Here is a 21,274-nt window from a genome sequence, read left to right on the forward strand (position 1 = left end):
ATATTCTCTCCTGGAAGAGTTAGGTTTTGACAATTGAGAAATTGTGGCTCAACACTTAATTATTCTATATCCATTTCTTTTTCACCCGCTGTGTTTATTGGGATCAATAAAAATGATATAATATTAACTCATCCAACGAACAAATTTGACAATAATGCTTCATTTGTCCATTTTTTCCACTCATACCCAATCGTGCGATAAGAACTACTGCATAAATACAAAAAAGAAAAAAGAAAAAAATCGGGAAGAGAAAGCAACCGTTGTACACTAGGAATTTCCTTTTACATTGCATGAAAGGGAAAACTCATATAAAAACACATAAGAGCAATCATTGTACAATAAGAATTTATCTTTTCCTTTTCTTTTTGGCAAATAGGGAGTACAATAAAAGTTATTTCACTGCTCGTGGCAAGGCGAAGGGAATAATTTACGGGGTGGCCCGTTTTGTTGTAAAAAGTAAAAACAAATCAATCAATTTAAGTGTGGAACACGTTTCGGGCTATTATCCCATATGCACCGTGGCCTTGCAATCTTGCGTCGTGAAATTGAAATGAAACAAATTTCAATCGCTTAAAAAATTTCACCTTGACTGTCCCATAAAAAATCATATCAATAGTCATGATTATTTATTTTTAAAATTTGTAGGAATGTCCTTCCGAATATTGACTTTAGATAAGTTTTTATTGTATATCCGCCTATGTGACTAGCTACGAAAGGCAAATTAATCACGTGTCATCTCCATACGTGAGGACAAAATACATATTAAAACTATTAAAATATAAATTTTGGAATTGTAAATCAATAAGTGTAAGGTGCTGACTCAGGGTAAATGCCGCTAGAGCTTCAATCTAACACTCTTATATGTAATATATTTATAAATTATTCTTTCATTAATTATGTAGAGTTACATAACAATTTTACCCTTTACAATAAGTTATGTGATTAGAGCTCCAAACGAAATTTAGCTGGAATCAACTTTAGGAGACACATTGCAATCAATTTCCAAAATCTATGGGGCGAATTAAGAAAATTAGGGATGATCGAAATCCAAACTCATACAGAATTATGTTTTCTTTTTTTTGTAAAAACATACAGAATTATGTTCATCTCTTTTAATAGATTAAATATTTATTAAAAGGAAGAAAGCCAGAGTTACTCACCGATAAGAAACACATCAACTTAAGTCACTTCATAATGGGTTTTTATTTTTTTGATACAGTTCTCTATTATAGCTTATGAAACACCGACACATTCCAAAAGCCTACGTGTCGTGTCGGACGATTCAACACGTGCTCAACACTCTTTCTTTGACACTTTTTATATTTAGTCAACATGTGACATCTCATTAACTTTCTCGACACTTTCCGACACTTGAATTAGAATTTCGACACATGAGTTTTTGACATGTAATTTTGATATTGAGGTCCATTTTAAAAAATAATAATAAATGAGAGGTAAAAAATGCATATATGTGAAAAAATAAAACACAATAATAAAAATAATAAATGAAAAAATAAGAAAAATCTAGTCTTCTCTTCTATTTTGACTCTCACTTCTTGTGATATACAATTTATTTCCTAAGTATTTTTTCTCCTCTTCCAACATATCTAATATGCAAGTCTAGAATGTGGATTGTTTGTCTTTTCTTCAAGTTTTATGAATTATGAATAGAATTGAATTTGTCAAATTGAAACAATGAATTATATTAATAAATTATGGATTAGTGTTTTTAGCGTAAATTCCTTATAGGCTTATTTATTTATTCATGAATTTGAATCAAATTAATTTAATTGAAATAAACATAAAAATGATAATTTATTATGTATATATAAAATATATATTTAATATCCAATGCGTCCCAACGTGTTTGAATTCTCTGTTTTTTTAGAAACGACGTGTTGGCGTGTTGTGTCGCACATCAGTATTGGTGCCATGTAGGTTATGGCATTAGATACTAACTCACTAACGTCGACATAAAAAATTCACAGTCTATTTTATTTTAATCTCTCTTTACATATATAAGAATACCTTATCTCTTTCAAAAATTAGGTTTCTATGATTAAGAAATTCCGGTATGAGGCTTTATTATTCTTTACTTTTTCTTTTTTTTGCCAATTGTAAATATTGAGGTCAAGAAGAGTTAAATCGTATTAACTTATCAAGAGAACTAAAATTAGGTGTAGCGAGGACGTTTAATTTTCGTCGTGGTGTTAGAATAATTAAATATCAAATCACATTTTCATCTAACGGCTTTAATAGCGGTCACACAAATTTTTGCATGGTATCAAAGCTGGAGCTTTTGAGTTCAAATTTTTCTATATCCCATTTGCTTTCCCAATTAAACACGTTCATGCTTCATATTGGGCATAAAAAGATCGAATTAGGCACGAGAGATAATGTTACAATGATTAAATATTAGATAACACATTCGTTTAACAACTTAAGTTGTTTTAGAATAGCAGGAGGCGGGGCTACAAATCTCATGTGTGGGGTCTGAATTTCATGATTTGTAAGAAGAAAACCACACTACGTATGAGATAGAGTGTTAGAATAATGCATTCATCTAATAATTTTAAGCTATTTTAGAATAATAGGAGGTGGTTCCACGAAATCTCATATGTTGGATTCAAATTTCATGCTATGTAAAAAGAAGACCGGACTAAGCGTGAGATGAAGTGTTAGAATAATAAAATATTACATAACGATTTTGTTTTGCCACTTAAGCTATTTTATAATAGTTGGATGCGGTCCCACAAAATCTCTCATGTAGGGTTCGAATTTTGTGCTCTGTAAAGAGAAGATCGGACCTAGCGTGAGATGGGATGTTATAATATTTAAATGCTAAACAATGTGTTTGTCTAATAGTTTAAGCCGTTTTAGAACAATTTGGGGCGATTCCACAAAATCTCAAATGTATGGTTCGAATTTTAGTTCTGTAAAGATATAAAGTAAAAGCTTGAGAGAAATTAAAAAGAGTTGGGTAGGACTAATAAAAAAAAAGGAACATATTCGATAATAATGCTTCATTTATCATTTTTCCACTCGAATCCATTCAATATCGCATGATAGGAGACATAATTGCATAAAGATATAAAAACAGAAAAGAAAAAGGTGAAAGAGGAAAAGAAAGCCCCCGTTGTACAATGGATATTTCCCTTTACATTGCATTAAAGGCGAAACTATTTTTCCTTAAGCCAAAAAAAAGGAAAATAAAAATAGAAAAATATAAAACACAAAAGCAATCATTTTGCAATAGGAAATTGTCTTTTTCCTATTCTTTTTGGCAAGCAGAGAGTGCACCAGAAAGTATTTCATCACTCGTAATAAATTTGGTGAAGGGAATAATATTTAAGGAGCTGCCCCACTCTATTGAAGCAAAAAAAAAAAAAAAGAAGTCAATTCAAGCGTGAAACACATGCCAAGCTATAGTCCCATAAACACCGTGGCCCCATAATCTTTTGTCGTGAGATTAAAACGTAACAAATTCAAGCGTTCAATATATTTCGAAAAAAAATAATTGTGCTTTTCTATTTTAGAGAGAATTATATATTCCCCATGTTTTTGGGATCGGGCCAAGTTGTCCCATGATATTTAAATTCTTGCAATTTGCCCCCTAACTTTTTGAAATTGGTGGCAATTCCTATGATATCGACTCTAGCCATTTTTCGTTTGCATAGAGCTAATCATGTGATTGGTCTTGAAAGGCAAATTAATTTTATATCATCTTGACATGTGAGAAAAAAAAATGCAAAGTACCACTAAAAAAATATTTCCAAATTTTATATTAATACGCACGTAATATTGATTATGATTAATTTTCGTTGGATCTTTAGTTATATGCTCTCACATATAATATAATTCCGAATTATATTTCAAAATTTTGTACCCTCCGTAGTTAGTCAGGTGGTATAATGTGATCGGAGCTCCAAGCAAGATTTAGCTGGAATCAACTCTCGAGGGCTTCGACCAAAAAAAGAAAAAACCTCTCGATGGCACATTGCAACCGACTTCTAATGTTCACGGGGCAAATTTAGAAAATTTCCACACTTCGGGGGTAACTCGCGACAACCCCAAAAGCTCGGGAGGAATATGCAATTCACCTATTTTTTTTTTTTTTTTTGGGGATCCGATGTTAAAAAAAAAAAAAATGTGTGGAGCGAAGCACTGCCAGAACAAAATCTGAAATTTTGCAGGAATTTCCTTTTCCCCCTTTTAAAAATTCGAGACAAACAGGACAGGCCGAAGACAACATCCCATCCCCCTCACCCCCGCTGGCGATCCCACCCGTACACGTGGCCCTGGGCTATGAATTATTGGGAAGAACATCCGACGGGGCCCACACCCATTTTGAACAACTGACTTCCGCTGATTGTTTTTTTAACTTCCTTTTGACTCCCCCCTCTCCTCTCCCCCAATCGAGCCCAGGATTTCATCCCCGACGACCGAAAGTACGGGGGGGGGAGAAAAAAAGGGATTTTTTCCGAGGATCCGACGGTGCGGAACGAGTCGGGAACGTCGCCACTCGAGCGGGGCCCGCCCCTCCTGACAGTTAACAGCGAATCAGGACCCTCCACATGGCCTCGCCGGTTCCGGGTCACCGGACGCGAAAGAGCCCAAAATCTTGAAAAGTAAGCTTCGGCCTGCGGAGGAGAGAGAGAGAGAGGAGGGAGAGTGTGCGCGAGGCGAAGCTGGAAGTTACTTGTGCCGGCTGCTCTCTCTCTCTCTCTCTCTCTTTCTGTGTCTGCGTGCGTGAAGAGAGTCGCGTGTTTTTTTCGTGCGGGGAAGTTCGTGTCTTTACCTTAACCATCCGTGGAATCAAAGAATCTTTTTTCCTCTTCTTCTTCTTCTTCTTCTACTTCCGCTACTGCTGCTGCCGCCGCTGCTGCTTCTTTTTGGGAACAAAGATTGAAGGGGCTCGAGGAGTTAGAGCCCAAGTATTGGGTCGTGCTTGGATTTCTCTTCAGCTCATGAGGTACGGCTCATTGATTTCAATCTCTTCACCCATTTGGCGTGCTTCCGTACCTGCATCTCGGGCTACTGATGTTTGCCAAATTCGTGGGTCTTCTTGGTTCGCTCAATGTTGGCCTCTTGGGTGTGGAGTAAAAGCTTGTTCTTTTTGTGGGTCTTTTTTGCCCCCCTCGAGGAAATGGTAGACCTGGCTCCGCTTGAGAATGCTGGGTTTTTGTGGGGTTGTGCTGGCGGCGTTTAGCTTCTCGTTTTCGGCGGAAATGTGCAATCTTGAAACTTTCTGGTCTTGTTTAGTGCTGGATTCGTGATGCTTTCTTAGGCCACTGCACTGGTTGGGTGCATAAACTGGGTCAAGTTAGGAGCTTTGGATGTGTTGGCTCTGAGATGCTATCGAGGTGCACCCCAAAATGGAAGTGGAAACCTCTATCAAAGTCGTGGATTGGACAGCGTTGTTGAAATGTCTCGCTGGATTTTTTGTTCTATTATCTCTAGGGACTCTCAGCTTAGCCCGTGTCTTTGGCCCCCTAGATTTGAGGATAGAGCACTCCGCACTCATTGCACCAATCTAATAGCATTCTCCTTCCTACCTACCGCAATAAAATAATCAAGGCAAACTCCATTGTACTTACTGTTTCAAAGGCTGGTAAGAAATGCTTGTTGCATTTTAAAAGAAAACCATGGAATAACCTTGAGTTTTTCGATGACAGCCAGCATCAATTTTCTGGTGTATACTTGTAGAGTCATTTGTGGTACGTCCTTTGCACTTTAGGAGCAATTGTGCACTAGCATTTAAAAGCGTCTGTCTTTTTTTCCCTTTTTTCTTTCGTAACTTCTTGTTCGGCTGGCTTGCTTTGAATGATAACAGTCATGCATGTATCGTTTTATCACTATGTTATTATTGACTATTGGACGATGCTGCCCTCATGTGTCCCGATAATCACGATTCATGGAACTCAACAGGTTTGCTGCGCAGAGAAGAGTTTTCCTTAGCGAACCTCCATGTTAAGAATGTTTCCTTGGAGTAGTTGCAAAGATTAGCCCCAGAGAGCTGGTTCGCATTAATTCTGGACATGAGTGTGCTACTGGGACCATGCTTGAACCAAGGGAGGCTGATATTCCAATCTTGTTTCTTGTCTTGGTCGTGCTTCCTTTGGTTGCTTACATTTTACTTGGGAAGTGGAGTGATTCTGCAAAGAAGAAAGAGAGGATAAGTTTGCTTGCTCAGCTCGCTGCCGAGGAAGCTTTCAAAGCTGAAGCTATGGCCGTGGCAGATGTTGTACCTCTTGTGGCTTCCTCAAAAAACGGAACGCATCAATGTGTACGATGCTCTAGTCGAGCGACAACTCGCTGCTCCAGATGCAAGTCTGTTAGATATTGGTCAGTGTCTCTGCAGCTCATCCTTTTCAGCAGAAAAAGTGGTAATGATTGGAAAAAGATAATTAAAATTTGCAAAGCAGGAACACACAATCCCCCAAAGGACCACCATTCAAGCCTTCAAGAGCTGACAATTTTTGACGTGAATTAACACGATTATAAGGCAAACCTGAAATGGTTGGCACGAATTTGACATGCATAGGTTTTATAGCATAACTAGCAATAATATAGTGTTATCCAATTACATGACTTGTCACGATTATTACATGTGAACATGAATTGCTGCTGTCAAAAAAGTTGATGAAATGGCTGTCAATACTACCCTGATTGCATTGAAGTTTTGAGTGTATAGTTTGATCCACTAAATTCTGTTTCTTTGGATGATAATCACTTTAGACATATCTCTGTACGATTTTCCAGTGTATTTTACTCAGTTACTCCAGTTTTAGGTGTACCAATGGATTCTTTTCTTCTATGTTGCTAATTTATGGATGCAGGCTCTTGAAGATAGAAAAGCATTTAGCATTGCCGTCCATAATCATGGAAATCTCTTAATTAAGATATTTTCTTTTGAGCAAAACTGTGGTCATTCAGTTGGACAGGAGAAACTTATATTATGAACAGAAAGTTTAATTCCAGAAACAGTGCATCTGCAATAACTAATGGTAGGAGTATTTGCAGAACTAAGTTTTACCTTAAAATTCTCCCATGCAGTTCCGGTAAGTGTCAGATAATTCACTGGAGGCAAGTACATAGACAAGAATGTCAACCACTGCACATCACCTGGCACTATCCATCTCCTCAGCCTGGCTTAATGGAAGATAATCGAGATGATGTAATTTACAATTCCGTGAGCACCGGTTCCTCAGCTTCTGTTTCTTGTTCGTCAACTGATGCATCTCAAGTCTCAGCACCAGAGAGGAAGAGTAAAGAGAAGCGAGTTTCACGTAAATTAAGCAGGGGAATATCAAGAAAAGATGACGGATTCAAATATGATTTCCTTGATGAAGTTAGTGGAAACGTGACTGATTGTTCATCCTCTTTTAACTCTTGCCCCCGAAAGGAGGCTTTTGTAAGACATAAGGTGTCATCTTTGGCGACAACACCTTTTCCATTTGTGGTATTCTCATGATGGCTGGATTTCTTTACCATATGTTATTCTTCATTATGTGCAGGCAAATACCAATGGATCATTAGGGTCTGAAGGAGAAACTACTGGAAGGAACAGCTTCAATTGCATGAATGGGTATGCCAATGGACATGCAGTTTTGACTCATAAAATTGAGGAGAATAGCAAGTGGGCAAGCCAACAAGAGAACTTATCTAATACAAGGGAGAATCATGGCAACTTCTTTTCTTCATCAGAACATGGGGTCTGTTCAAGTGAGAGGTCCCCATGTACTGTTCCAGGTGGTAGTGATGTCTTTGAAACTTCTAGTGCTCAAACCATGGAGTCAGATTGTCAGTCTAAAGCTACTACAAGGGGTAGTGTTAAAGCGGAAAGGGCTTCGCTTTCTTTTGAGAGTGGTGTACCTAAACCACCGAATTCAATGACGGAAGCATCTACTGAGCAATGCTTAGGAAGTGAGAGAAGGGAACAAGTTACAGGTAATTTGAGTTTGTTTAGATGATTGCCATGCCATTTGCAATCTTAAGCTTTTTATTGTTTATCCCAGTTTCTTGAAGTAACTTCACTAGTGCTAGGGGTAATTGCAGCAGAAGGGACCAGTACTTTCGCTAATACTGGAATCACGAAGACGATGGGGGTAAGGAAGTCAACAAAACTTACCCGGTGTGACGCTTCGGAACATAATGGCGAGAGGCAAAAAAAATCTGAAGTCAGTGACCATTGAATGCATTTTTCTTGCAATTTAAACATTTTCCCTTGATGATGAAAAGAGTGTCTCTTTAAGTCTTTTTTCTTTTCTACTACAGATGCTATTTCCCTATGAAGAATTTGTAAGGTTCTTTCAGTATGAAGTTTTCGACTTATCACCTAGGGGACTTATCAATTGCGGCAACAGGTGATTCTATCATCTTCTTTTGATTTGGTTCAGCTTAAATCATCAACTGGTTAGCGTCTGAGACTACAAAAGCCTGCAATTTCTTGTGAAGTGTGATTCCTTATACAGATTGTTCTGATGCAATGAATTAAAAACGAAAATACTAATAGAGAAGTACTTATGAGATGATGTTCGTGCAATTATTGTAGTGGTTCTAGCCTTGAAGCTAATCAAGGTTTTTCTTTTTGGTTATTGGCATCAGCATGAATTTCTTATGTTGGTTTCATATTTGCTTTGCAGTTGCTATGCCAATGCTGTGTTGCAGTGTTTGACATGTACAAAGCCTCTCACTATCTATTTGCTCCACAAACAACATTCAAGAGCCTGTAATTCCATCCATTCATACTCTTTGTAGTTAACTGATCATTGCCTTCTGCCAATTTGCATAATTTCCTTGTGGTTGTCATTATCCATCTTGGCATCTTTTATATGCTTTCCAGGTTTGGGAAAAGATTGGTGTCTTTTGTGTGAACTTGAGCAACATGTGACAATGCTGAGAGAAAGCGGTGCACCACTGTCTCCTGGCAGAATACTAGTGCACATGCGGAGTCTTAATCGCCATATTGGTGAAGGAAGTCAGGAAGATGCTCATGAATTTCTGAGGTATTTAAAGGGAACTTTTTGAGTATGCAAATGAACATTTGTAAAGATTTTGTGCTTGTTTTCTTGTGGTGATGAATCTTTGGAAAGAATATTTAGAACTTGAATTTTCAAATAAATGAAAGAGAGGATATTGAATGGGGCCTACACCAGATTAAAACACTATCCTTTTCTGTCATTCTCTAGGCTTCTTGTCGCATCAATGCAGTCCATTTGCTTGGAGGGATCGGGTGGGGAGAAGAAGGTTGAACCGAGATTGCAAGAGACGACATTCATTCAATATACATTTGGTGGGCGCCTCAGATCAAAGGTGATTGCCTGTCTTTTTCCTTGCAAACGCCGCAGCAGCTTCATTTTTCTGCTTTTGCATCTTATTCCCTGAAATCACGAAAAGTGAATCTCCTCTTTTCCAGGTCAAGTGTTTGAGATGTCATCATGAGTCAGAGCGCTATGAAAACATAATGGATCTCACGTTGGAGATATATGGTCCTGTTGAATCATTGCAAGATGCACTGACACAATTTACAACTCCAGAAGATCTGGATGGAGAAAACATGTACAGATGTGGAAGGTTAGATGCCATTCTTTATCAACTTGTAATGTACATATATTTTGTTTGCCCATACTTACCATTATCTAAACATTTTGTGACAAGATGTGCTGCATATGTGCGAGCCAGAAAGCAGTTGAGTATACATGAGGCACCCAATATCCTGACTATTGTATTGAAGAGGTTCCAGGTAGCATTTTGTATTGTGAATTGGGTGCTTTGACAGTTGTTTAACTCTCAATGTTAAGATGCTTGGGTCAAGATTACAGCTTAGACAGTTATGTTGCTTAGATAGTGTATCAAGCTGTTTGCAAGTGCTAACTTGAAGTTCCTATAAAAATGGGATATGCCCTATGTTTGAGTGAGCAAGGAATATCTGTCTCTCTGCTAAACAGAATGTATTGGACTTGTAATTCTTTAGATGCTTTTTATAGATGGGCAGTCGAGAACGTAGAGGAGGTAAGATGGGAATTTGCAGTTGACAGGACATCTAGGGGTAAACCAGAGTTTCAGTGCAGGCTGTGAGAGCGGTACCAAGTAGAGTGTCTAGTCAATGTAAATATGATTGATTTGGCTTCAAGCAGTGGAAATGAACTCAGATAGGTTTCACATGATATATGCTAATCATATAGTTATTGCTAACCAGTTGCCTGGATCTTCCTATTGGTTAAGTAACATTAATTGCCTTCTCTCTTAGAGGCAAGTGAACTGATCCTCTATATTATGCCTCTCTTCTCCAGGAGGGAAGATATGGGAAAATAACTAAGTGCATTACTTTTCCTGAAATGCTGGATATGATCCCGTACATGACAGGAAAAGGCGACATGCCTCCACTTTACATGCTTTATGCTGTGGTTGTCCATTTGGATACACAGAATGCATCTTTTTCCGGACATTATGTGTCTTATGTGAGAAATTTGCGAGGCAATTGGTTCAGGATAGATGACACTGAGGTAACATCTCTGAACACCTGTATTTTATTGGAGGTTTTTGAGATTAGATTCATTTGATAAAGATACTGCTTGTGTAAATTCTTTCCTCTCGGCCCCACAATGTAGGGAAAAAAATAAAAAATAAAAAACTCAGTGCCAAAACCTGCGGTCCCTTTCACCCTGGAAACCAACTTTCAAGAAAAGAGAGGAGTCTGTTGCATTAAAAAAGCCGTGTAGCTAAGGCAGGGCTAGTGAGATAAACACAAATGATTCCTGACTTTCAACTAGGACATGGCCCATTGCGATCATGGAAATGTTTAAATTGGCAAATTTCCACAATAGGTTGTGACTGACGTTCATCCAAGAATGTAAAGTTAGTTATGTTCATATATCTTCTTTGTTTTCAATAGTGAATGGTAAAAGCTGGTCTTGACATTATTGATGCTGGCTCACATGAGGAGCCGCAAGGGAGTTGCCTTAATATCTGATCTAAGCCGACAGAAAGATCCCTGACTTAAGCAATGCCATAACTCTCTCTTGCATCCACCTCATGGGCACTCTAATTTGGGTTGAAGCATCTTGTATCTTACTGGGCATGTAAATAACTTTCTTTTTTGCGTGATTTGGTTTGCCAATCATTTATCGCTACTTATTTGTACCATTTAACTTGTAGTGCATTATCGTACAGTTATTCAAAAGAAGAAAGATTAAAATGAGATTGACGTGTTCATCCAATCTTAGCTAAACCTAAATATCAGTTATAACTTGTAAGGTCTCTTTTTCCTTTTTTAATTTATTTTTGAGGTGTAATCTTTGTGCCAAAAACAGGTTCAACCTGTACCAATGAGCCATGTAATGTCAGAAGGAGCATATATCCTATTTTACATGAGGTAATTAACCCTTTCAATGTTGAGATCATTTATGGGCTTGGCCTATCTTTCTGTTAATTTGACCTACCGGGAGTTTGCTTGTCTCATACAAATATCTGAGCATGAGAAACACTGAACCTTTGTTCCTGGCTCTGGAAAGATTATGAAGGGACATTTAAGACTATCCAGTGAATCATCTCTAAGAATTACTGGAATTCAAATTGTTCGCTTCCTTTCAGGACCTGTCCACGTCCGCACAAAAGTTTATCTGGAAAAGCTGTCAGAGAACAAGGTTTCGCGTCTGAAAGAAATTGCATATTAAGAAGTCAAAAGCCTACAAGACAAGCAGAGACCAAACAAGGCAGCAAATTTGATGGCCATGAAACTTCACTGGATCCAAGACCACCATATATCGCCGCAGGCACAGCAAAGTGTGCGTCTGTTGGCGTTACTCGGTTCAGTGAAAATGTGCAACCGTTGATTGAGAATTATAACGACATGTTTGGAACGGAATTTTCTGATGCTACATCAAGCGATTGGTCTCTGTTTACGAGTTCAGACGAGGCAGCTTCTTTTACTACAGAGAGTACAAGAGACTCGTTCAGCACTGGAGACTATGCCGATATGTGCAACGTGGATTCAATCTCCTCGATCTTCAGCAACTTGTATGGTTCAGAGTACTCCCCATCAAATCCTGTCTCCTGTAGATTATTCTTGAACAGTGGAGCACAGACGAGGTTCGTCTCGGAGGAAAAGGGCATTGTGCTGGATTCCTACTTGTCAACCCAAGAACCCGGTAGAGTGCAGAAAGGAGAGAGGTCGAAACAGAGAGTGAACCCACCGAGCGGATCATCCAGTGATAGGAACTGTAATGCGCATGTAAACAATAGTCGTTACCCTAAGCGGGCTGTTGCACGGACTTCCAGTCATTGTATATCTAGTTCTTAGGAATTTTTCCAGATAGTTAGATAGCTTAGCTAGATAGGTGCAGTGCCCCATTTTTTTTTGATCAAATGCTTAGCTAATGGGGTGTCAGGTGTCGTACTTAAGCACTTGGAGGACGCGATATTCTTGTTTCTTTGCATTATTGTTTGAAATGGGAATGTTTTGACCTGTCCTCCATGGGTTCTTTTTATCTTTTTATCTGATCAGGCCAGCAGCACAATGGAGCCATTTTCGTTACCTCGTTGCCACTCGTGCTTCTTCAGTTCCTTCCAAAGTGAAGGCATAGGGGCTAGCAATTCATCTTGGCCAGCCAAAAGCCAATTTCAATGTTTGTTTTCTCCAAATGAGTATTTATCTGGAAGTTCACAGTGGTTGGGTAATGACTGCACGATTGGATTCAAATTTAAAGTACTAACACGTCAATTCTCCGAGTTGCTTTCAGAGATATAAGCTTAAAGGTTACATTCATAAAATCAAGGTTTGATTAATGGGGCACAAATATAAATATCATTGATTATAAAGCCTTTCACAACCGAATTTAAAACTTAAACCATTTAATAGGCTTCTATCTTTTCAGGTTAAGTCTCACATATGAAAATATGTCAGGCCAATTTTGATAATTTTTTATTTTCTTTCTTTCTTTCTTTTCCCTTTATTTTTGTGAAGTTCGACAAGGGTGGCCGGTCAAATCTTGCCGACGAGGGTTGTAAAGCCCTTGGCAGTCACAGTCACAGGTGAGAGCCATGGCCCTTACCTAATGGCTAGAAAAGGATAGAAAGAAAGAAAGAAATAAAAAAAAAAATCAATTAAATTTGCATTGTACGAAAGTATTTTAGTAATATAACTTTTTTCAAAATAATAAGAAACAAATTGTCCAAAATTTAATTAAATGTGGAAGTGTGTTTAATGATATGATTCAAGTTGAACATGAGTCAAGAAATGTTCTTTACTAATAAATGAGTCATAAATAGGTTAATGGATCAACTTAACTTAGGCCAGATCATTTATAATTAAACCCGAAGCTACTCGTTTGACCGATTGAACAATTTTTTTTTTTTTTAGGTGGGTAACAAAGGTTGAAATTTCCTAATTATTACGAAATTGGCCTTGCCTAAACCCTGGAGGCGCCTAGAAAGGGAACTTGTGGGTGGGTATGTGTGGGGCGGCTCTTTCTTTCCTCTTGCCATTGCAAACACGGCCGTTCAAAAGCCGCCATTAGCAGATGAATAGTCGCCAAGATGACATTTTTACGCCGTCACTCCTCAGTGACGCTTCGCACGACGACAACGCCTCTGTCTCTGCTGCTTCGAAGGCGGCTCAGGAATTTCTCCGCGACGCCCGAGAGTGGGAAGCTCGACGTTCCGGAATGCGTGTCCCTCTTGCAACATCTTGGCGACACCAGGGCGCTGAACCCCGGCAGGTCGCTTCACTCGGTCGTCGTGAAAGCTGGGTTGGATCGGGAAGTGTTCGTGCAGAACAATGTGATGAGGTTTTACTCCCTCTGCGGCGATCTCGCGAGTGCCCGCTTCCTGTTTGACGAAATGCGTGAACGCAGTTTGGTGTCTTGGACCGGCATGATTTCTTCGTACGTGAGCAACGGCCAGTACGAGCTTGCTTTGCGGTTGTACGCTCTTATGTGCCGGACGGGTGTGAGGCCGAATGAATTTGGTTTCCCCGTGGCGCTTAAGGCGTGTAGACTTGCTCGTGATTTCACGATGGGAATGCTCATCCATGCACAGTTACTCAAATGTGGGTTTGAGTCTGATGGGTTCTGCAGTACTTCTGTTCTTGGCCTCTATATTGAAAGGGGAGACTTGAGGACCAGTCGTATGATGTTTGACAGCATTCCTTTAGGCAAAAGATCTGAAGCCTTATGGAATACTCTGCTTGATAATTATGTACAGAACAACTATATAGAGGAGGCTATTCAGTTATTTTATCAGATGATGCAGTGTGATGTACAGCCCAATCATTTGACTTACGCGATCCTTGCAAAGCTAGCGACCGACACATTGGATGTTGGCTTGGCAAGATTGTTTCATGGCCAAATTGTTAAAGTTGGTTTAGAAAATGATGTTATTGTAGGTGGAGCTGTGGTTGATTCTTACTCAAAACTGGGATTCCTGGACGATGCTCTGGGAATATTCCAAAATCTAGAAGAGAAAGATAATGTGGTTTGCTGTACTCTACTGGCTGGGTTTCATCAGAGTGGAGATGCTGAAAAAGGCCTTAACTGCTATATCTCGTTTCTTGCCGAAGGTAATAAACCTGACATATATACACTAGCCAGTGTTTTTAGTTTGTGCTCAAATGTGAATAGTGCAGCTCTCGGTAAGCAGCTACATTGCTCTCTGGTTAAATATGGCTTCAAATTAGATTCATTTCTGGGTAGTGCTATTATAGAGATGTATGGAGGCATGGGAATGGTTTCTGAAGCTTACAAATGCTTCCTTGATGTCAACAGTAGAAATGAGATATGCTTTAGTGTGATGATTAGCAATTTAGTTCACAATCATTACTGTCAGATGGCTCTGGATTTGTTCTATGAGGTTAAGAGTCGAGGTCTTGCACCAAGTCATTCTATGATTAGTGCCATACTTCGACTTTGTGGAGATCTCCAGTTGTTTAAAGAAGGAAGATCGATACATTGTCATGTTGTCAAAAATGTTGGTGATGACGACTATAGAATGTACTTAGAAAATGCCCTTATCGACATGTATGCTAAATGTGGAGCCATTGATTATGCAAAACTGGTGTTTGGAGAAATGCAAATGCACAATGAGTTTTCATGGACAGTCTTAATGTCAGGTTGCAATGAAGTAGGCTGGTATCAAGAAACTTTGAGAATGTTTTGTGACTTGGTTTGTACTTCAACTTCTGTAAAACCTAGCCAGTTTACTCTTGTGAATGTCCTTCAGGCTTGCACACAGACAGAAGCACTGGTTACAGGAAAACAAATCCACGGTTACATTATAAAAGTTGGATTTGAGTCTCATCTCTTTATTAGAAGTGCGTTGATCAATATGTATTCAGCCTTTAAATTCGGAATTCAGGATGCTTTTATTGTGTTCTCATCTATGATAAAGCGAGATTTGGTCTCCTGGAGTACCATGATTACCGCATGCACTCAAAATGGGCACTATGATCAAGCTCTAAAACTTTTCTCTGAATTTCTAATCTCACCCGAGTACTTGGTGGATGATTCTATATTATCCAGTTGTCTCTCTGCTTGTGCTGGCTTGTCTGCACTAGAGTTGGGTATACTCTTTCATGCCTGCATTATCAGAACTGGTTTTATGTCTCATGTGCATGTTGCATCCTCAACTATTGATATGTATAGCAAGTGTGGAAGTCTGGAAAATGCATGTAAGGTTTTTGACGAGATGGAATGCCATAATTTGGTTTCTTACACAACTATGGTGTCTGGATATGCGCGACATGGCCAAGGTAGAGAGGCCTTTGCGCTGTTTAATAAGATGAAGAGAGCAGGGTTACAACCAGATGCAATCACCTTTGTTGGGGTCTTGAATGCATGTAGTCATGCTGGGCTTGTGAAAGAAGGTTGGCTTGTTTTTGAGTCTCTCAGAAATCAATATAATTCAGAGAAAACAGTAAGTCACTATGCCTGCATGATTGATCTCCTGGGTCGAGCTGAACTTTTGGATGAGGCAGAGAATCTCATAAATGAAGTTCCATCAAATTGGAGACCTCTTCTGTGGAAGACATTATTGAACACGTGCAGTAAACATGGGAATGTTGAAACAGCAAATAAAATTGCCCTGAGGCTAAGCAAGTTAGAGCCTAACAGACCTTTAAATTATCTCCTGTTGTCTAACATCTATGCGTCAGCTTCACTTTGGGAGGATGTTGCAGAATTTAGAGGAAGACTGAAAGAAGTTCATCCTCGAAGGCAACCTGGAAGCAGTTGGGTCCAAGTGGCACAGTGATCTCTATTAATCTGTTGATCCTCAGTTCTCTCTGAGAACAACTTTGTGATGTTATGCAGATGATTGCACTTGAGAGATGCATTTGCTAATTCAATGTAATGGAAACTATGGCAAAAAATGCTGTTGAGGGATGATGCACTCCTGACTGCACTTGAAAGCTACAGTACAAGTGGCAGCTATTAACCATGAGGTGTTCTGGTAAGGAGTTTCTCAGATATGATTTTTTTGTACCTGATATTTACTTGTATTTCTGGACAGCAGTTAAGAGACTGAACCATTTATGCATTTCCTTTTTTATCTGTCAATTCCCATTCCATTGTTTTTCTGTATCTGAAAGCTGTGTTATCACTGATGGTGTTGACTTGTAACTGTAGGTTATCGGTCAGTCCCAGGGGTATTAGCCAAAGTTAGCCACTTGATGGTGCTCAACTCAGAGTTGTTCCAGTTGCATTTGTAACAAAATGGTACCGTCAGTGGGGTACTGAGAAGGATGATATGAGAGCTTCTAGAAATTTGATATCATGAAGAAATGAGGTAAGCCATAAATTCGTTTCACTATGCTTCATTAAAAGATTTAGAATCCATTAGGCTTATTTATTTATATCAGCTGTTTGGTCAAATGGAGGGCCATGATGATGATTTCTGGCTGATCTTGTGCCTAAGACTGCCCAGCTTGTGCTGCAGGTGGTCATGTGGCTATATTTGATGTTAGCCTTACTCATCTGAGACTCTTCATTCTGTAATAGGTAGGTTGCCTGTTTTATGATTTAAATTGAGAAGTTTTTAATGAGAAATTGGAACAATTACTTTGGATGAGCAGAGTAGAAGATGATGATGATTACAGGTACTTATGATGGCTTACTGTCTCTGGATGTCTCCTGGTGCAGCAAACTATTGCTGTGCTGAGCTTCCAGGACATGTATGCATGACTTTTCATCAACTGGACATCTGATTCTGTCCTGCTGAACATTTTCCAAAATATGTTTGTCCTATTGATTTGAAGGGACACTATGGCCTCGGAACAGAAGGAATGCATGTGCTAGTTGTTTTTCTTCTTTTCATGGTATTGTGCTTCTTACGCACCAAAAGGCATAATCATATATGATGTGTGTTTGCATTATATGCAGTGGCCCATGTGGTTGCAATGGAGCTTGATCTGAGGGTTAAATCTTACGGGGTTCTGATATAATTCTTAAGTCCTGGTTAAGCTTTTTCACTGGAATTGAGATTTTGGACTGTGCAGATCTTTTTCCCTTGCTCCCCAATCCACACTCATTTCATTCTGATACTTTTTTTCAGCATTAAATTTACAGAACTGACTTTTCTCACGATATGCTTTTGCTGCGGATACTTCTACTTTTTTTATTCTAGAGTTGGTTAAATTGGAAATTACAGAGTTGGCCTTCAGGAGAGTGAAGGACGTAATGTTATTTCTGCCTGGCTAACTTCTTTTTTGGTTCACCTAGCAAAAATGGGGAAAAAGTTATTTTTGTGATTCACATTTCTAATATGGCTTTTCCCTTATGCTGTCTGGGGTATGGAAAATGTTGAAAATGAATAAATCTGTCTTTCGTTTCTAGACCTGAATTTTGCATGTTTAATGGCATATCCGAAAGTATAATTGTGCACAGAGTTTCCCTTTCAGCTGTTAAATGAAAATAGAAGAAGCAGAAAACATGGTAAAAATAGAAGAAAAATTATCCAAATCTGAAAAGAAAAATTGTGGCTTCAATTGAGTACTGAAGTTTGGTGCATACTTGTGTAGAACGTTGCTATAACCAGTCTAGATACCTTTTCGAGATTGTTCACATCGGACTTGGCAAACATTGTGCCCATAGGACAGTGTGAACAATTACCACTATTCTGCCTTAGATGGATTGCCATCTCTTTGTTACTCATGACTACTCTGTTGGAATTTATGAGACTCAGCCTCACGAAACTGTTTCTGGATTTTTTTTATTCAATTTCTAGGGGCAGGTAAATGAGTAAAAAATTGAATTTCCATCATCCTTGGCTTAGTTCATTACGATATTGCAATTCATATCTTACAATTTGTGAATAATATGGTGGCTGACCATTCATGGAATGGACCAGACTGCTATCTTGACTTGACTTGGAATCTCTGAGAGAGATGGGAATGGAATGCTGCTGAAGTGATCTGACTGAGCAAGCATTTTTTGCAATGGTGAATCTAAGGAGTCTGGTTTGTCTCTGCTGTGGAAGCTCCAAAAGGAAAGATGCCAGCAAACCGACCCTTGAAGCTGTCAAGGTGAAGAGAAATGAGACTCTACTTTATAACGTTGGCCAACCTACTTTGATGCCAAAGAAGGTGTTGGGAATAGCAGTAGCAGTGATGCTAGAGATGGCGGAATGGTGATTTTGGCTGGAGTGGCTGCAGATTTGGTGGCTACAGCCTCTGTAACCGCCGTTGATGGTCAAGGAAGTGGTGCGAACAAGGATACTGAAGTGGGTGAGGAACGCAGCATTGACGTTGGGAGTGGTGGTGGTGGTGGAGCCGGTGGGTGTGGTGCGGGTCTAGGATAACATAATGACATGGATTAGGAACGAATAATATATGTAATTTATCTCAATCCTTCTCCTGAGTGTTATCAATTCGCATATATTCTATGGCAAGACAAGATTTATATCCATTGAGTTCTTTAGGGTTGATGAGATCTCATCATTTGGAGACTTTTATGCGGTCACTGTAGGTTTCTTGACTCCTTCCTCTAGGGCTCCCCATGGTCAGCTCTCTATTTCTTTCATTTGCAAGGCGGTGAGGCATAATTCCAGGAATCTGTTCGCTCATTGATTCCTAGCAAGTCCAAAAGAGATTTTTTTTTAACTTTCCTGTCGAAACATTATTCGAACTTTGAAACATATGAAAGTATTTGATGCGAATATACGTGTCAACTGAGAGTTTTAAGTTATTAAAACTAAAAAAGGAAGAAGGAGAAGAAAGAATCAAAGAGCGCGCACTGAAAATATTCGAAAAAGAAAGTGAAAAATAGAGAATAAATGTAAAAGTCCTCGAGACAAGGACAACAAGATATGCATTTGCATAAGCAATGGACTCCAGATACATCAAGGTCTTTTGGCCAGCAGGGTTGTATTGCGGGTTGGTCCATCGAGAACAGAGTCACATGGGTGTCGGTTCATTCAACATCTGATCCTCTACGAAGCACCACCAATCGAAATCTCTTATAATGTCTTGAAGCATATCCGATATAATAGAAACCCGACATGTTCTATGCAAGGCTCTTTACATCGGTGGTGGACCGGACACTAACCGATGAATTGATTGATTTCTTTGTCATTAAAAAATGAAAGGTGCTAATGAGATCCGTGGTGGCACCATGTGCACCAATACCGGTGGTCTGGCGGTCAAAGATTTTGGGAATCGTGGCCTACAATCTTTTCTTCAATCAAGAGCCACTTGGGTGCTCTGTTCTAGTCTTTAATGGGAAGCATCTTTTGTTTAGCACCTCACGAGAAGGTGCTCTCCATGCTTGCAGCATATATTCAAGGCCCCACTTTCCACATTCCCATGAATTGACAGGCAGATACATCAAAATCTGTCAATACGATATGGGCATGCATCATACAATATTAACTCAGTGGACATATTCTTTGTTATCTCTATGTAGAGTATACGGTATTCAACATATCGCATATCTTACACAGGGTTGAGCCTTAGTACAGCAACTTGTCCCTTTTAATAGGAGACGATGTCGACTTTGCAGCGATTAATTGGCAAACTCGTGTGCGTTCGACAAAGCAGGAGAAGTCATCCACAAGAAAGTCCCATTTTACCCTCTTGAATTGATTTAATGGGTCAGGGGTATAAGTATTCATTCCGAATTAGTAGATTTGTGATAGAATTAAGGACAAGATTTTCTTTAATGTCTTAGAAAAGGAGGTTATCATACAAGATTCTCGACCTCTTTAGTATCATCATATATTCATATGCCATCCTGGGAAATCTATCAATAACACGAACAAATTATTGAGAGATATTCGTTCCTTCAAGATTACCCTTAATCAAATCAATCTCTCTCTTAACCCTGCGTTGATGAAATCATACTATGCATGGAGAATAATTATTTGCATCCATATCGAGACTACAGAGTTGATGGCGTATCCACTTTGTGTCTCCAGTCATTCTCTATTTGTCTTCTGATCATTCTACTATACAAGCCATCTGCATTTTTTTTTATAGTTGTTTTCGGCTTTCTTGTCGGGCCCTTTATGAGTCAGATCTGCATTAATGGTGGACTTTGCCTGCTTGGAAACCCCATCCTTGCTAAGATAATTGGAGATTAAGTCACCCGTTTCATTATAATACATAATCTTAAATTTACAACCTACGAACTTGCCCCATAATTACGCTTATTAGGTATAGCCATGACATGTTCCTAGTTGCACATGTGCACATGATTTGGGTGGGTCTTGTCTAGCAAAGTGGAGATGTCTTCTTTATTTGCCTTAGGGCTTCCCTATATAAGCTCCTGCCTACCCTCAAAAGGGTCATTGCAATAACTCTTCAAGTCTCTGCATTTGCATTTGCAGTTCTTCTTCTGGTCTAAGCTTGATCCTTACTATTTTCTTCATTGTCATAACATCCTTTGATCACCAATGGCTTCTTCAGTTGCACGTGAAAGTTGGGCATCCACTTCCAAGATTGATGATGAACTTGCAGGGTCCGTTAGCAAAGATATACTCCTCTCCTTGCTCGAGGAATCGCCACAGGGTGAAGAGCGCGACGACGAGCAATTGAATGACGTCATCCGTTCTCTGGAAGCCGAGATTAACCTGGACATGGTCAGCGGTAGTGATTTGGTTGGAGAACTCGAGTCTACCGGTGATTCTTTCGAAGAACATGGCGGACGATACACCGTGGGTAATTCCATGGAGCCTTTGGATTTCGATTGGATTGATATGGAGATGGTGCCTTCCTCGCCAAGTGATGACATGAATTGGTACATGGACCGGTATGAAGATGATGAGATAATGAATAACATGGTTG

The 21,274-nt window shown here is 39.2% G+C and overlaps 2 protein-coding genes across 8 annotated transcripts; both read left to right on the top strand.

The window, feature by feature from the left end:
* The first annotated feature begins 4,489 nt into the window (after positions 1–4,489).
* LOC104450046 (ubiquitin carboxyl-terminal hydrolase 15) lies at positions 4,490–12,476 on the top strand. 5 transcript variants are annotated; one of them, XM_010064446.3, is made up of 14 exons: positions 4,490–4,972; positions 5,929–6,345; positions 7,057–7,351; positions 7,518–7,950; positions 8,041–8,180; positions 8,278–8,366; positions 8,646–8,731; positions 8,846–9,008; positions 9,192–9,315; positions 9,419–9,576; positions 9,661–9,745; positions 10,296–10,508; positions 11,316–11,377; positions 11,596–12,476. In XM_010064446.3, exons 2-14 carry the CDS (start codon positions 6,059–6,061, stop codon positions 12,302–12,304), a joined length of 2,844 nt encoding a protein of 947 aa, XP_010062748.2. In that variant the 5' UTR covers positions 4,490–4,972; positions 5,929–6,058; the 3' UTR covers positions 12,305–12,476. The 5 variants fall into 5 exon arrangements, with proteins under 5 accessions (XP_010062748.2, XP_010062743.2, XP_010062745.2 ...); XM_010064441.3 differs by having other exon boundaries at positions 4,494–4,972; positions 7,057–7,426; XM_010064443.3 differs by having other exon boundaries at positions 4,495–4,972; positions 7,057–7,426; positions 8,047–8,180.
* Positions 12,477–13,472: 996 nt separating this feature from the next.
* On the top strand, positions 13,473–18,918 carry LOC104450047 (pentatricopeptide repeat-containing protein At2g33680-like). Of its 3 annotated transcripts, XM_039315864.1 has the most exons (4): positions 13,473–16,446; positions 16,623–16,782; positions 16,933–16,994; positions 18,343–18,918. In XM_039315864.1, the coding sequence occupies exon 1, from the start codon at positions 13,540–13,542 to the stop codon at positions 16,246–16,248; it is 2,709 nt and encodes a 902-aa protein (XP_039171798.1). In that variant the 5' UTR covers positions 13,473–13,539; the 3' UTR covers positions 16,249–16,446; positions 16,623–16,782; positions 16,933–16,994; positions 18,343–18,918. The 3 variants fall into 3 exon arrangements, with proteins under 3 accessions (XP_039171798.1, XP_039171797.1, XP_039171799.1); XM_039315863.1 differs by having other exon boundaries at positions 16,933–18,918; XM_039315865.1 differs by lacking the exon at positions 16,933–16,994.
* The last annotated feature ends 2,356 nt before the right edge of the window (positions 18,919–21,274 follow it).

This window comes from Eucalyptus grandis, chromosome 6 (genome assembly GCF_016545825.1).
Source record: "Eucalyptus grandis isolate ANBG69807.140 chromosome 6, ASM1654582v1, whole genome shotgun sequence".
NCBI lineage: Eukaryota > Viridiplantae > Streptophyta > Magnoliopsida > Myrtales > Myrtaceae > Eucalyptus > Eucalyptus grandis.